Source organism: Carlito syrichta, unplaced genomic scaffold (assembly GCF_000164805.1).
Source record: "Carlito syrichta isolate Samal-C Ts95f unplaced genomic scaffold, Tarsius_syrichta-2.0.1 Scaffold305792, whole genome shotgun sequence".
NCBI classification, from domain to species: domain Eukaryota; kingdom Metazoa; phylum Chordata; class Mammalia; order Primates; family Tarsiidae; genus Carlito; species Carlito syrichta.
The window spans coordinates 548,930-565,703 of NW_007249888.1; the positions used below are offsets into that span (position 1 = coordinate 548,930).

Genomic DNA, 16,774 nt, shown 5'->3' on the forward strand with positions numbered 1-16,774 from the left:
TTAGTCAAATATTCTCTTCATCTGCTTTAGAGGAGACAATTGAAATTGATGAACTGTCTCAGTCTCAATGCCTAGAAACACAGAGACAACCATACAGGTACTTCACATACAAGTACATAGATGCATTCCCACACAGAGCCCACATCAGAAGTAACACACACACACACACACACACACACACACACTCACACATACACACATGTACAGAGAGAGAGAGAGAGAGAGAGAAATACACATAGATGCATACTCACGGAAGTACACACTAGTACACATAAAGGCACACATGGAAAAATACACAAATCTGGAAATATACAGAGGTACACACACACAGATACCGGGGTGCCAAAAAATGTAAGAAATGTTATCTATGTATTACTTTTAGTTTGCCATAATCAAAAGTGTCTGGATGCTGATGGTAGCCACTTTGAGCACCTCTTGTAATTGCAGAAGTCCAATGTGATTTGTATTCATCTTTTGTCATCAGTATATATTGAGTATTATAATTTTAATACAGTTTTTTCCATTCTTAGAATGTGTATACTTTTTAATAGGGCCCTTTGTTTATATCCACACACAGAAGTATACACACAGAGGGAGCTAAACAATGGGTACATGGACGTACAAAGTGGAATAATAGACATCAGTGTCTACGAAAGGTGGGAGGGTAGAAGGATGAAAGGGAGGGTGAAGACTGAAAAATTATCTATTAGGTGGGGCGCGGTGACTCAAGCCTGTAATACCAGCACTTTGGGAGGCCGAGGTGAGAGGATTGCCTGAGCTCAGGGGTTCAAGACCAGCCTGGTGGAGACCAGCCTGGGCAACTTGATGACACCTTGTCTCTATAATAGATAAAAAAAAAATAAGCTGAGTGTGGGAGCACTTGCCTGTAGTTCCAGCTACTTGTCAGCCTGGGTGACAGCGTGAGAAAAGAAAAATTACCTATTGGGTGCAATGTTCACTATTTTGGGTGCAATGTTCACTATTTTTAGCATATGATGGGTATGCTAAATGCCCAGCTGTTGGCCGGGCTTGGTGGCTCAACCTGCAATCCCAGCACTTTGGGAGGCAGAGGTGAGTGGATTGCCTGAGCCCGCGGGTTTGAGACCAACTCGGGCAACTTGGTGGGACCTCATCTCTACAATAAATCAAAAATTAGCTGGGCGTGGTAGCATGCACCTGTAGTTCTGGCTACTTGGAGGACTGAGGTGGAAGGATCGCCGGAGCACAGCAGATCAATCCTGGGGTGGCTGTGAACATGCCACTAAACTCTAGTCTGGGCGACTGAGTGAGACTCCAACTCAAAAAATAAAAAATAAATAAGTGAAAGCCTAGCTGTCACTACTATGTAATATCTGCCTTAAGAAATCTGCACTTGTACCTCCTCAATACATAAAAATTGAAATCAAAAATAAGTATACACATACAGGTATACACAGACAAGTATTTGTAATCAGGCAACATAGAAAAGTTAATGTACACATAGAAGTCTGCATACCCAGGCAGCCAAACAGAAATGCACATTCACAGGCATCCACGCTGTCATTTAGGTGTGGACTTCCATTTCTCCCATTAGCACTAGATGATACAGTTGGCTGTACCTGTTTCCTACCATGTAACAGCAAACTCTCACATCCTGTTATAGTTTTTCAAAGATTTTTCACATACATTATTTCATCTAAGGAGAAGGAAACACCTCTATCCTCACTTTGAAAATTTGGAAGCCCAAAGAGATTAGGTAATTGGCTCAAGGTCACACAGTTACTACCAGCCAGAGCCTGGACTGGAACTCAGGTCCTGTCATCCTCACAGCTATTTCATTACACTCCTGAAATGAGGATGGAAGGCAGAGAGCATAGTGAAAAGATTTTGTATTCACTGCATTAATTCTGATGTGAAAATATTGCAAATAATTTAATAGCAGCACAGGACATGAACATTTTCATTTGTCATAACAGCATTGCAAGAAGACTGCGATGAACTCTCCACCCTCTTGACAAACACCCCAGACAATGAAAGAGAGCAGGACAGTCTCTTACTTACTTACCATTCAGGAGGCTGGTGTTGATAAAAAGTAGCAGAGTGAAAATTGTTGCGGATGCCACATTTTCCTTCATGTTGGCTGCCTTCTCTTACCTCAGGTAACTTATCAGAGGTTCACTGGAAGAGAAGGCACCCGGCAACTTTTGTGAAATGACAATCTGGTCAGGCACATGCACCACTTTATTTTGACTGTTTGCAACTGATTCTTGCTCCTTGCTTAAAGTGAATGACAAAACAGGAGGAAAGGAATGTAGGAAAATGTAACAGGGTCTGATGGCTTGGCTCAGAAACATAAATTCATACATGCTGGGAAAAATTCCACCACCAGAGGTCCTCAGATAACTATGTAGAGAGTTCAAGGGGAGCTGTGGCCGTGAATTCCTTTGCACACACCCCAAAGGAAAATTGTTCTCTTTCCACCCCGTAGTTGCCTAACAATATATCACCCATTTCTGTGACGTAAATTGTATGCCCTACAAGAGGCCCATTCCAGGAGGGCTCTGGCTCTGATCCCTCAGCTAAAAATAATCCAGGTTGAAAAGTCAGTACCCTCAGCAAGACTGTCACCACGTGAGGGAATCTTACTCTGAAGGTTCAGACTGAGAAGGTTCTGGAGGAGTCTTCTGGACTACGGGAATGACCGCGAGGCGAACCACACAGTGAACTCTAGTGAACGTCCATGTGGTTTCTTTCTCCCTGCTGCAAAGTCCCATAAACGGGAGATAATAAACTCCTGTAATAATTTAAATCCCTTGGGCTCAGAGTATTAAGTAAATTTTGAACCTGCAGGGGTTGAGCATTTTATTATTATTATTACCCTTGGAACAACTTTCAAAGCCTCTAAATGTCCTTCTAAGAAAAAAGGGTTTTTGAAGACATTTGAAAAAAAAAAAAAGGCTTATTCGTCTTGTTGGACTTCAGACAACTCTCAGAAAACAATAGATTTGATGAATTAAGTGTAAATTCTTGGAAACACACTGCTTAAATTTCCCTTTAAATTTTTATTTTTATTTTTAAATCAAGGGAAGGACATTCAGGGTCAAAGCTGCCCATCTTGGGACATTTGAAATGTGTGAGTATTATTTGATGAGTCCCTGAAAGACCAGCCTTTGCTCATTCTTCTGCCCAGAGGGTATTTCTCTATTTGCCAGACAGACACCCCCAAATGGACAACTTCTTGAAGGCTTTCTCTATCTGCTACCACTCCCAGTGAGGTGTACTCAGAAACAGAAATCTTAGCAACAAGAGGTTTGGGTTCAAAGGCACCATCCAAGGAGCTCCCTCATATTGAAACTTTAGCTTCAATAATGGATCCTGATCTAGGAATGGATCCTGTGAGGTAGCCAGAATATTGTTCTTTGGGAGACCTTCTACTCAACTCTTGCAGAATTTCTTCCAAATGCCCTCTGGGGTTGCACATTCTAAACCACCTGCCCCATCTCATGCCCCAGGTTCACCTCATTTAAACCAAGTGGTTAAAGGCTTCCAATGAGTTTAGAGTAATGCCTATTATTTCTGGAGCACCTCCTATGGGCCAACCACTGGGCTAAGAATTATTTACTTGTTTATTTATTTATTGAATCAGAGTCATTCTGTTGTCCAGGCAGGAGTCCAGTGGCATTCTCATGGTCACCACAGCCTTGATCTGCTGGGCTCAGGCGATCTTTCCACTTGAGCCTTCCAAGTAACTGGAACTATAGGTGCATGCCACCATGCCTGGTTAATTTTTTGATTTTTATCGGAGAGATGAGGTCTTGTGAAGTTGCCCAGGCTGGTCTTGAACCCCTGGTCTCAGGCAATCCTCTCACCTTGGCCTCCCAAACTGCTGGGATTACAGGCTTGAGCCACTGCAACTGGCCAGGGCTAAGTACTTTAATTATTTATATTTCATTTCATTCTCACAATAGCCCCATGAGTAGGTCCAGGTTTTAACAGATGAGGAAACTGATGAACAGAGAGGTTTAAATAAATTTTCAGTCACATGCCCATGGGACAAACACATCTGGCAAGTCTGAGAGCCTCTGATAAGTCATCTTGATTTGTAGAAGGTCTGTGATGGTGCGATTATTCTCCCTTTGCAGGATAAACGATGGCGACTAAAGCAAATGATTCAAGGTGAGAGACATTTTGGGCAGGCATGGTGTTCTAAGTAGGGGCAGGACAGTCAGAGTTGAGAAAAGCCATCTCAGCTACTGCCCTACTTATGCCTGAGGACCTCAAACACTGCTGATCTCACTAGTCCAGCTTCCCTAGGTTCATACAGCATTGGAAGTGTTCTTTATCTTGGCGGTCTGGTGACCTCAGCCTGGCTTGAAGATGGGATTCCACCCACAGACTGGAGATTTTCTGAAATGTTCCTTTACTGAGACTTTCCTTCTCTTTTGGGAATTGCACCAACATACTGGAGATCAACATGCTGTAAATCACACCTTTCTGATGAGGTCAGACGCTATCCAGAAAGCTTTGCCAAAGCAGTGCACTATGTGTTTTGCTAAAGAAACTCAGAGACAGGAAGCAGGGAGCGTCAGGCAGGTGTAAATAATGTCATTTACTTATACTCTCTCGTGTGCTGGTGCAGGATCAAAGAACCCCTCCTAGATAAAGTTTTTCTACAAAAATGCTTTCACGAAACATTTTATGGACTAAAAAGAAACAACTTCCTTTTGAATTCTCAGACTCTCCCATCTTTATGCTCCTTTACGCTTCCCTATTTGGATATGCCTTCCCACCATGCAACCTTGCACTCTAGCATGAACTCCAAGAGAAAGCCCCTCTTCTCCCTCATGTGGCTTAGCATTGACATAGATCCTGTTTAGACCCTCTCTTTTCCAAAGCTGTCCTTCATTACCCTCTTCCATTAAGCTAAGTCTCTTCCACAGAGACCAATAATTGAGAAAAAAATATAGCAATTAATTATGCCCTAGTAGCTTGTGCTTTTGAGAACCAGAGTCATTCTTTCTAGATGAAAAAGCAGGGCCATAGTTGCATGACCTGGACCAATCCTACTATCCACATTAGGGAGGGCATGCCATAAGAGAGGAGGTGTGTGGTCTCCTCAGAGTTAAAACCAAACCAAACCAAACAGATCTGTATCTCCCAATACACCACTTCTTCCTGTCAATCCCTCATCCTTGACAACCCCACTGATAGACTTCATCCCTATGTTCTGGTCCACCGAGTCCCTGAGCCAATCCTGAATACCACCAATCTCCGCTCTTCTGTTTTGTGTGACTCGCTCCCAAGACTGGTATCGGGTGACCCTTCTTACCTGGCCCTGTTTTATCCACTACTGTTGTCCCAACCTTCTACTCAGGTTTTTGACTCAGTTCCCCTGACTCCAGAAATGGTCCTGCTATGCTAGGCAGGAATTCTGAGGACTGTTTTAGTTCTTGCAAGCCCAGTTCCCCAATGAAAAATGAGGGCCTAATCCAAGATTTGGATTTCTTTAGACTGTCACACATATGTTACACACGAATGATAAGTACAGTCATACACCACATACAAGTAAGTACTTTTCTATCAACAACAGACCACATATATGATGGTGGTACTATAAAATTATAATACTGCATGTTGACTGTACCTTTTCTATGTTTAGATACACAAGTACTTACCATCGTGTCCAGTTGCCTATAGCATTTAGTACAGTAACATGCTGTGTAGGTTTATAGCCCAAGAGCAGTAGGCTACACCATATAGCCTGTGTAACAGGCTATACAGTCTAGGTTTGTGTAAGTTTGCTCTATTATGTTCACACGATGATGAAATCGCCTAATGACACATTTCTCAGAACTTATTCCCATCATTAAGAAATACATGGGCCAGGTGTGGTGGCTCAGCCTATAATCCCAGCACTTTGGGAGGCCGAGGTGAGAGGACTGCCTGAGCCCGCAGGTTCGAGACCAGCCTGGGCAACATGGTGAGACCTCGTCTCTATGATAAATCACAAAAATCAGCCGGACAAGGTGACATGCATCTGTAGTTCAGGTTACTTGGAAGGCTGAGGCGGAAGGATCACTGGAGCCCAACAGGTCGACTCTGGGGTGGCCGTGAGAGTGCCACTGCACTCCAGCCTGAGCGACAGAGTGGGACTCCAACTCAATAGATAGATAGATAGATAGATAGATAGATAGTTGGATAGATAGATACATGACTGTATCTGCTCAATAAATTATCACAAAGTGAATATTTCCATGTTACCACACAAGTGAAGAAGTTAACACAAATAGGACCTCAGAAATCCAACTTGTGCTTCCTCCCATCTCCACCTATTCCCTCCCTATAGAAACCATTCTTTTGAATTCTACCACTACAGATTTGCTTTGCCTATATTATACAACATGCATTTTGTGTGTGTGTGTGTGTGCCTGACTTCTTTCATTTCACATGGCCATATAATTCATTCTTGTTGATACCTGCAGTTTTACATATTCATTTCCATTTCATCTCATTCATTTTCATTCATATTATAGCAAATGAAATATCATAATTTATTTATTCATTCTACTGTTGGAGGACATTTGAGTTGTTTCCAGTTTCTGGTAAACGTTGGGTTTTGCTAAGCCTAGTCAAGAATTCCATGGTAGAGAACCTCCCCAACTTCAGTTCTCCACTCTAAATGGTTAGTAGGCTGCCTGCCATATTTCCTATTAGCCCAAATTAAATTTCAAGTGACTTTTTTGTCCTAAAAATTTCTCACAAAAAATTTTGTGTACATTCATCCATTACTTTCAGTGTTAGGCAATGTGCTAGGTGCTTCCTTTGGGAGTCTCCTGCCCCTGGGTTTCCTTACCTGTCCTGCTCCATCCTGGTTAGATGGCTTGAGGCTAAAAATAAAATAACAGGGAGCAAACCCCACGTGTATCATTGATTTTTAGGAACCTGGCTTTAAAAAAAAAACAACAACAGAATGCCAAAATTTAATTTAGAAAACAAGAGGCATAATGTGCTCAGGGTGGGAAGAGGAACAGTAGGGATTAGCTATTAATTACATACCAGGCTAAAGATTAAGACTGTTATACAAGCTCTGCCCAAAGTCAACGGTCAATGACTGTGGAATGAAAAAGTGAATTAATGAAGCTTTAAAGGTGAAGAAAAACAGACGACAAAACTCTGCACGTAGAAGGACTGGTCCCATACTAGTACTGTCAAACACTAGACTTGGAGCCAGTGTGGTTTTCAATCTTAGACAGGGATTGCTGAAGAGATTTTAAGAACATGGCAGCCAAAGCGAGTGGATTGCCTGAGCCCGCGGGTTCATGACCTGCCAGGGCAACTTGGTGAAACTTCGTCTCTACAATAAATCAAAAACTAGCCGGGTGTGGTAGCGCACACCTGTAGTTCCAGGTACTTGGAAGGCTGAGGCAGAAAGATCGCCGGAGCCCAGCAGGTCAATGCCGCGGTGACCGGGAGCGTGCCACTGCATTCCCATCTGGGTGACAGAGTGAGACTCCAACTCAAAAAAAAAAAAAAAAGAACATGGCAGCTACTCTTTCATGCAGACATTGAAAGTTGGAGATAGAATGCCAAGAGAACCCTGACCTAAAGGCAGAGAGATTAAGGTTCTAGCTGTTTCCGATCTGCCAATAATTGGCTTCATGTAAACATGTGCCCACAACAATGGATGTTTACTTACCATAGTCCAGACAGCATATTTACACATTTGTCTGTGAATGTTCCCAGGAAGACCCAGGCTCATGGAGTCATCGTTATTACTCCTTATCAATACAATGATCAAGTTTACATTTTGTTGCCTCTGGTACAAGTTTCCATTCTATATCCAGTCATGAGATAACCTTTGGGGGGAAACATCTGAAACTTTCCACAAGGGAATTACTTTTATATAAAATGTTTATCTGGAAATTTGAATGCCAGATACAATTGAATCTGGCAGTTTAGTCAGAACTTTACAACTGTGTGAAAGTACTTAGAAACAGCATAGAGCCTGCTGAAAAGTGTCCACCTTTGATTCCAGATACACTCCTGCTCTTCTCCTAGATATCTCAAAGCTTCTGTTGAGGGAAGAATTTCCTAATGACTCTGTGCTTTGTGAAAGATTCATCAAAGAGGAAGATGTATGTTGTACAATGATGGCAGCATTCAGTAAGAGGTAGATGAGGAGCAGAGATAGCATTTGTTCAAACTGGAGCTGACTCAGGATTAGAGTGCTTCATAAGGAAACTTGCATAGAACCATCTCCTGGCTTCTAACCTAATCGTTAAGAATTGCCACACTGTGATGCATGGGTCTTCACATGGGAGTCACTTTAATAAAACAGAACATTGACTGCTTCTCCATGGCTGGAGGCACTGCTTCCAATACAATTACAGCAACTCCACTCACTCACCACAGCACCCGGCAACATCTTTTATCTGAGAGAGGCTTGTTTTTGCTCAGCCTTTTTAGCTTAAAGGCAAGAGTAGGAACTGGGTGAGTTTCAATTCTCCCCGGCCAGTGCGCACACAGGACAGATGGTGGAAAATCCATGTTGGCCTAATTTTCAGAGGAATCAGTCCCTTATGAGATCATCAATCGGTTATTAACAATTAAAAAACACTCATAAATTATTCATTATGTTTTGCAGTTTACAAAGCTGTTCTACAGACATCAGTGGTTTTCAATCCAGGGTTAACATTACAACCCAAGGGAGCGTCTTAAAACTTCCCATTCCTATGCCCTGTCCCTAGATAGTCTCATTTATTGATTCAGAGTTGGGCCCACTAGACATGGAGATTTAAAAAAGCTTTCTACATGATTCTGAAGTGAGCCAGGATTGAGAACTACCGTCTTCCATGATGCCACCTAACACACGTAACACCTCCACTGTGGTTTCTAGGAGACTGCACTGACAGGAGAGGAAACTGCGGCTCTGTCTACCATCACACACTAGTAGGCAACACAGCAGAAATGGGAATCTGGTTTTTGGATTCTGAGTCCTGTCTCAAATTAATAACAACAACAAAGATAAAGTGACAAAACTTTCGTTTACCTGGTGATCTGCAATTTATGAAACACTTTTGGCCCAGTGCAGTGGCTCAAGCCTATAATCCCAGCAATTCGGGAGGCTGAAGCGAGAGGATTACCTGAGTTCAGGGGTTCGAGACCAGCCTGGGCAACTTGGTGAGACCTCATCTCTACAATAAATCAAAAAATAAGCCAGATGTGGTAGTGCACGCTGGAGTTCCAGCTACTTGGAAGGCTGAGGTGGACGGAATGCCTGAGCCCAGCAAGTCAAGCCTCAGGTGGCTGTGAGCTTGCCACTGCACTCTAGCCTGGGCAACAGAGTCAAACTCAGACTCAAAAAAACAAAACAAAAAAACACTTTCACATCATTATTACATGGTATTCTGACAACACAGTGGATAGTAGGCAAGGCAGCTTTATTGTTATTACTATTATTATTGAAAGGAGGTGCCTATAGAAACCTAAAATGAACTTAGTTTATTCTTAGTTTAGTCTTTTTGCCTCTGTATAACCATTTTTGCTTAGACTTTACCCCTGACACATTTTGAATCTAGCACAGGTCAGACACAAATAGATACATTTTCAGTAGGCAGGTCTTAGGAAGCATTCAGACATTCTACTGCAGACTAAGTGGCAGCCTACCCCACCTCCTCAGCAAATCTCCATTGGATGCAAGACAAGGACAGCCCAACAGCCCAGCCATTCAATTCATGGTTTAGCAAAATAATATCTAAGAAACTTTTAGACCCCTTGACTTTACTGAAGCCATAGAAATGATAATAGACCACCTTTTGGTTTGTAGATTGCAAATGTCTGACAGGTCTCTTGCAGGAAAAACCCCTCCTCTGTCTCCCATGTGCCCCACAGCCGTAGTTAGGACCTGCGCTTACCTGCCCCTTCATGATGATGTGGAGCAAACCACCACCCAATCACCTTAATGAACTTCCCCCCCATCAAAGGGAAAGGTTAAAAGCATCCAACCTTGAGCAGCCAGCATCATTGCTAAGCCATTGCCACCGCCATTGCCTTACTAGACTCTGGTGTACCCATGTGCTCTTTGCGCTATGGCTGTCACCATGTTTCCTGGCTTTGGCCCTCCTCCCTATATTGGTGAGGCGGATCTCTTCTTTCTCTCTCTTTCTCTAATTTACTTTCTAAATAAACTATATTTTCTAATCTAACTTCTGTGCAATATTTTCTAATCTAACTTCTGTGCAATTCTTTGCATCTTTCATGTGGCATCGGATTGCACACCAGACACCTTATAACCCCAGTGGGCCTGACCTAACATACTGGAGGCCACACTGGGAGAGTGTGACTCTAACAGTTATTATATTATTACTCTGATTTAAAAGATGAGAAAACTGAGGTTCAAAGACTTGCTTCATAGACTCCATAGGAAAAGCTTCATAGACTCCATAGGAAAAGCTGCATGTAGAACTTCAGGGAAGACACTAGGGGTAGGATCTGATTGTATTATCTTCCCCAATGATTTGCTTTGTCCCAGTCTTAGGTTTACATATCCCTATCCATTGTCACGGGACATACTCATGCATCCTGTGGGAGACCAGTACACATTCCACCTCAATGACGTGGGACTTGGCCACATGAAAAGCTACGGCCAATAGTTGTGATTCTTTTTGCAGTCTCCAACCAGAAGCCTTAAATAAAATTGCTTGGTTGGCTTAGGTCTTTTGCTCTTGTTCTCCACTGCCCTTAGGCCGTCACAGATAGTTACTGCTCCTTCAGTCTGAGTTTCAAAATGAGAAGGCAGGTGGAACCCAGCCAATGCTAGCAAAGCCACAGCCAACCTGCAGCTGACTCACAGTCCTTATGCAAAGTGAGCAAAAAGGACATGTTGTTGTAAGCCACTGAGATGTCAGTGTTGTTTACTACCACAAAACTGACTAATTCAGGGCAAGAGAAGAAAGACATATGTTTTGCAAGACTGTTCAAACAAGATTATCTTTTCACAGATGGATCTCTGTGTATGTTCTATATATGTTTTTGTGCGAATGTGCTATTTATCCAAACACAAATAACTTTACTTTGCCATTAAAAAAAAATCACTATTGTATTAGTAACAATGTTATCTATTGTTATATTTTAATATCTAGAAACTTGGGCTTGGGAGATGATCTGGTAAATTAAAATAAAAATTAATTCATTGGCTTACTGGCATTGACTCTCTGGTTGCCTACTTATTTGTCTCAGGAAGAAAGAATAATAGGAGTTATAGAATCATGAAATTTTGGATCCTGAAACGGGTCAAAAGGCTTGAAAGGTATTCTGATTCAACTTCTCACTTTTACATCTGGGGAAACTGAGGCTTGGGAAGATGAAGTACCTTGGCCAAGTGCCTGATGGAAAAATCTTTGGAACTCGATGGTGGGCACATCTGAGGAAATTGACAAGTCTGAGATGAAATTCTCAAGAATGTGGGCAAAAACACTTTTCCTCTCTGGTTCCCCTACCACCTCAGTTAGACCCTTGGAACACATTCACAGGAATAGTAAGAACTTCATGTGTCCATCAGAATTTGGTTTTCCTTTCCTTTCTGGCCTCAAAGGTAGAGATACTTCATTGACTCCCCTAGAGTTAGATGGGGGTCAGGTGATTGAGTTGTGGCCTCTGAAAGTGAGTAGAAATAATATACAGTTATGCAACATATGATAACATTTGTCAGCCATGGGGGTAGCCTGTAAAATAACAATGGAGTTGAAAAATTCCTGTTGCCTAGTGACATCGTGGTCATCCTAAGGTCATAGCATAATGCATCACTCAATATTTGTGGTGATATTGATATAAACAAACCTACTGCACTGCCAGTCATGTAGAAGTCTAGCATATACAATTATATGCACTATATAATTCTTGATAATGATAATAAATGACTATGTTACTGGTTTATATATTTACTATACTATATTTTTATTGTTATTTTAGAGTGTATTTTAGAGTCGGAGTTTCACTCTGTTGCCCATGCTGGAGTCCAGTGGCATACTCATGGCCACCGTAGTCTTGACCTGCTGGGCTCAGGCGATCCTTCCACCTCAGCCTTCCAAGTAGCTGGAAGGTGCGTGCCCGGCAATTTTTAAAAAATTTATTGTAGAGACTAAGTCGCACCAAGTTGCCCAGGCTATTCTCGACCCCCTGGGCTCAGGCAATCCTCTTGTCTTGGCCTTCCAAAGTGCAGGGATTACAGGTTTTAGCCACTGTGCCTGGCTGAGTGTACTCCTTCTACTTCCAAAAAGTGAAGTGTAAAACAGTCTCATGCAGGTCTTTCAGGAAGAATCCAGGAGGCATTGTTTTCATACAAGATGACAGCTTCATGCCTGTTATTGCCCTGAAGATCTTCCACTGGGACAAGATGTACAGGTAGAAGACAGTGATATTGATGATCCTGACTCTGTGTAGTCATAGGTAATGTTTGTGTTTGTTTTAGTTTTTAACCAAAAAAAAAAAAAAAGCATAAGGATATAAAGACAGAAAATGTTTCTGTACAGCTGTACGATGTGTGTTTTAAGCTAAGTATTATTACAATAATCAAAAAGTTAAAAAAATAAAGTTTATAAAGTTAAAGAGTAACAGTAAGCCTGAGCATGCTGGCTCACACCTATAATCCCAACATTTTGGGAGGCTGAGGTGAAAGGATTGCCTGAGCATAAGGGTTCAAGACCAGCCTGGACAACTTGGCGAGACCTCGTCTCTATAATAAATCAAGAAAAATTAGCTGGATATGGTGGTACATGCCTGTAGTTCCAGGTACTTGGAAGGCTGAGGGGGAAGTATCGCCCGAACCCAGCAGGTTGAGGCTGTGGTGGCCGTGAGCGTGCCACTGCACTCCAGCCTGGGCGACAGAGGGAGACTCTGACTCAAAACAACAACAACATCAACAACAACAACAACAACACCTCCCCCAAAGTAACAGTAAGCTAAAGTTAGCTTATTATTGAAGAAAGACAATTTAAAAAAATAAACATGATGTAGCCTAAGTGTACAGTGTTTATAAAGTCCATGGTAGTGTACAACAATGTCCTAGGTCTTCACACTCCCTCACTGACTCACCCAGAGTAACTTCCAGTCCTGCAAGCTCCATTCATGGTAAGTGTCTTATATAGGTGTACTGTTTTCTGGTCATTTACACTGTATTTTGACAGTATCTTTTCTATGTTTAGATAAGCAATACCATTGTGTTACAACTGTCTACAGTATTCGGTAGAGTAACAAGCTATACAGTTTTATAGCCTAGGAGCAATAGGCTGTACCACATAGCCCAGGTGCATACCATGGGCTATGTAAGCTATACCATCTAGGTTTGTGTAAATTTACTCTATGATGTTAGAACGATGACAGAATCATCCAATGACACATTTCTCAGATATTAGCCCCACTGTTAAGTGATGTATGACTACTTCTAGCCTAGTCCTGGTCTTTAAAATACTCTACATATTCTCCTGCTCCATTCCTGCTCCCTCTCCCTCTCCGTCATTACTGGCCCTAGGAAGATGAAGTTGAGGAGTTCAAGGTCCTAAGAGCTCAGAATAGCCAGTAGATAGAAGGCTCTTGAGTTCATGCTGACTTCTTGAGTTTAGTGACTCAATGCTGGATTATGTCATGGGCGAGAAATAAACCTTTGGTCATTCAACTCTGAGATTAGAGGCTGGGTGTTATAATGGCTAGCCATACTTAGCCTGACAAATCTTGGGACAATCCAGAGACAATCAGTGTAACCTAGTGTAGATGGTTGCTAAGTAGAAGATCTGCGAGATAGAAACCTCTAACACCTGGCCTACTGCCACTGTCCCATCTTGAATACCATCATCAAAGTCCCAGAGTAATCTCAGTCTGGCTACATATTCAGCCTCTCATACTGTCATCTTTATACCTGTTCACAACTATTCAGCAGCACTTGTCAGGTGACTGACTGACAGATGTTCTAATAAGGCCATATAGAATGCACTATTCTCACTTACAGATCTACTGAAAGAGCACTTGACCATGAGGTGTACAACTCCTTTATTCCCATTAATCAAAAGAGCCTCCATATTACTGAGGGATATATTCTGAGAACTTGATTCTTCCAATAATTTCTTTGTGTGCATTAATTTGAAGCCAAGGGAAGATGGGCAATAAAGCTGAAATGTGGATATAAGATCATTGGCTGGTAGCTGAAGTGAATAGAAATGGCAATATCAGAAATCAAGGAAATGTGGGGACTCTTAAGAGAAGGCACAACCTCCATTGTAAAATATTCGAATGGTGAGGTAATAATTATCCTTAATCCTCAATTCTTTTTATTCATAAATGCATATAATTAAAACACATTTGTCTGGCGTTGCACATGTCTAAATATCTAAAACATACCCTTTCAGGTGAAAACTTTTATATTTTATTTATTTATTTTGAGTTGAAGTTTCATTCTTGTTGCCCAGGCTGGAATGCAGTGGCATGCTCATGGCCACTGCAGCCTTGACCTGGTCTTGAAGTCCTGGGCTCAGGCAATTCTCTTGCCTTGGTCTCCCAAAGTGCTGGGATTACAGGCTGAGCCACTGTGCCTGGCCAAATTTTGTATTTTAATAAATTGAATGGACATTTCTGAAATTATATACTTCCCTGCCTTCTTAATTGAAGCTTTTCATAGATTGAAGTCGTTTATGATTATATTGATTATGGTGTAATGTGGTATATAAGATATCCTTAGCTGTTCCTACAGGCTAGGACTCTGCCTAAATCAAATGTCTGGGACTTGAGCACTTTCACCTTCTGAGTCTTCTTTTTATAGCCTCCCTCTCTCTTTCCTTCCTCCATTCTTTTCCATTCTCTCCTTTCCTTTCCTTTTTGATGTCTTTTTCCTAACATCCAACTTAACAGCTGATCATTCTTACTTTTATTAGTCAACTCTCTTCTAGCCGACTCAAGAGAGTCTCTCTTGGTCCCTTCTACTCTGTTGTTGCTTCTGGTCTCATGTGAATTTAGAAACCCATGAAGTAAATTTTAGAAAATTAAAGCAATTCAAAATGAGAATAACTAGGTTCCAAGAGAGGGCTGAAGGATTTCTCTCAGTTCTGTCGGTAAATGGATTTGGTTACATCTGTTTTGCTCAAGAGCCTATTTGGCTTGCTTCCTGGATCTCATACATGTTCCAGATAGTTAAGGTTGCTGGATAAGTGAGTTTTAAATAGTGGTGCATTTCCGTGTCCCAAAGTAAGACAACCGAAATTAGAAAAATAGGATACAGTATGCTTAACATCTTAAAGGCAAGTGCCAATTGTCAATGATAAAAGAATTCTTCCATATATTTCTTAATAAGTTCACTATGCCACTTGTGCATGTCAACAAGGGTATGACTAGTTCCCAACTGGTTGCTATGTTTTCTAGATCAGTGGAGGTAGAGCAGGCCTATGCAAACATCTGTACATTGGCCACCAGGCATTGGCCTGGCAGATCCCAGTAAATCATTGTTGACTCACTGCTTTGCAATAATAACATCACCTCTTTGTTTGTACAACATATATTCAATGGTGTATCTTCCAGACACCCCTCTCTGAAACCACTAAAAAAATTTTTTTTGAAGATTGGGAAGACAGTACTAAAATTTTTTCTGTCAATTTTTCCTTATTCATGTAAACATTCTTCTTCATAGTTTATCCATGATGATTTTTCATCCTTGGCCTGGCAGACATCCTATTGTCACATTTCCATACTTCTCAACTCAGCTTTGGAGACAGAGATGAAAACTGCCAAAAGAACAACATAATTTGGAAGGGAAGTTTGCTACTTTGCTGATATCCTCAGTTCTATCAATTGCCAATTTATTTGCAAGTCAAAATTTAGATGGTTTGGTAAGCTTTTCATAGATGTGCCTAAGCCTGGGGGCTGACTCACACCTGGATTTCTGGAATGCATTTTTGAATGCCCTTGATTGCCTAAAAGATCCCACTACAATCCCTTTCCCTCCTTTCTCTTTCTTTCTTTCTTTCTTTTTTTTTTTTTTGACTTGGAGTCTCACTCTGTCGCCCAGGCTGGAATGCAGCGGCATACTTACAACCACCCCAGCGTTGACCTGCTGGACTCTGGTAATCCTTCTGCCTCAGTCTTCCAAGTAGGCAGAACTACAGGCACATGCTACCACGCCCGGTTACTTTTAAATTTTATTTTAGAGAGGAGGTCTCGCCTAGTTGCCTGGGCTGGTTTTGAACCCGTGGGCTCAGGCAATCCACGTGCCTCGGCCTCCCCAAATGCTGGGATTAGAGGCTGAGCCACGGAGCCCAGCCCCTTTCCTTTCTTTAAAGGTCTGTAAGTGCATGTGCGTGGAGGCCAAGTGAGCCCAGTGGGTCAATATGGGTAGAGAAGCAGATAGCATTCACTTTCTAACCTGTGCACGGTTCAGAAGAGGGTCTCTGGCTTAACAGGAGTGTTCTGAGCCCACAGTAGCTCTGAGTCACTTACAGAATGAAGGATGAGTAACCAGGCATGACCACCTCCAACAGGCAGACTTTGCTGTCGTCCTCCACCCACCTAGAGGCCACAGTCAGCCCTCTGTCACTTCAGGTATTAACAAGAGCAATGATTTTTGTGAGCAGACAGGGGTGAGGGCTCTATAGCACATTTCATAGCATCCACATGGCAAAGTTCCTCACTAGGCATCTGTGTCTTTCCCCTCAAAGCTCCTCCTCTGTCAGTTGCCATATCTCGCCCCTGTATCTTTCCTCACGCCTTTCTAAAATCCCTTGTATGGTCCCAAGCAATGCTGCAATCAGTTCCTGCT

At 42.0% G+C, this 16,774-nt stretch overlaps 1 protein-coding gene across 2 annotated transcripts in view; it reads right to left on the bottom strand.

The window, feature by feature from the left end:
* The window catches only part of PRLR (prolactin receptor), a 58,758-nt gene that overhangs the window by 17,025 nt on the left and 24,959 nt on the right, over positions 1 to 16,774 (bottom strand). The window contains exon 3 of one of the 2 annotated variants that reach the window (XM_008062674.2): positions 2,045 to 2,157. In XM_008062674.2, the coding sequence (XP_008060865.1) occupies positions 2,045 to 2,114 (70 nt within the window). In that variant the 5' untranslated portion in view covers positions 2,115 to 2,157. Of the gene's footprint in view, positions 1 to 2,044; positions 2,429 to 16,774 lie in introns of those variants that run through there. The other variant, XM_008062675.1, reaches the window with a different exon arrangement.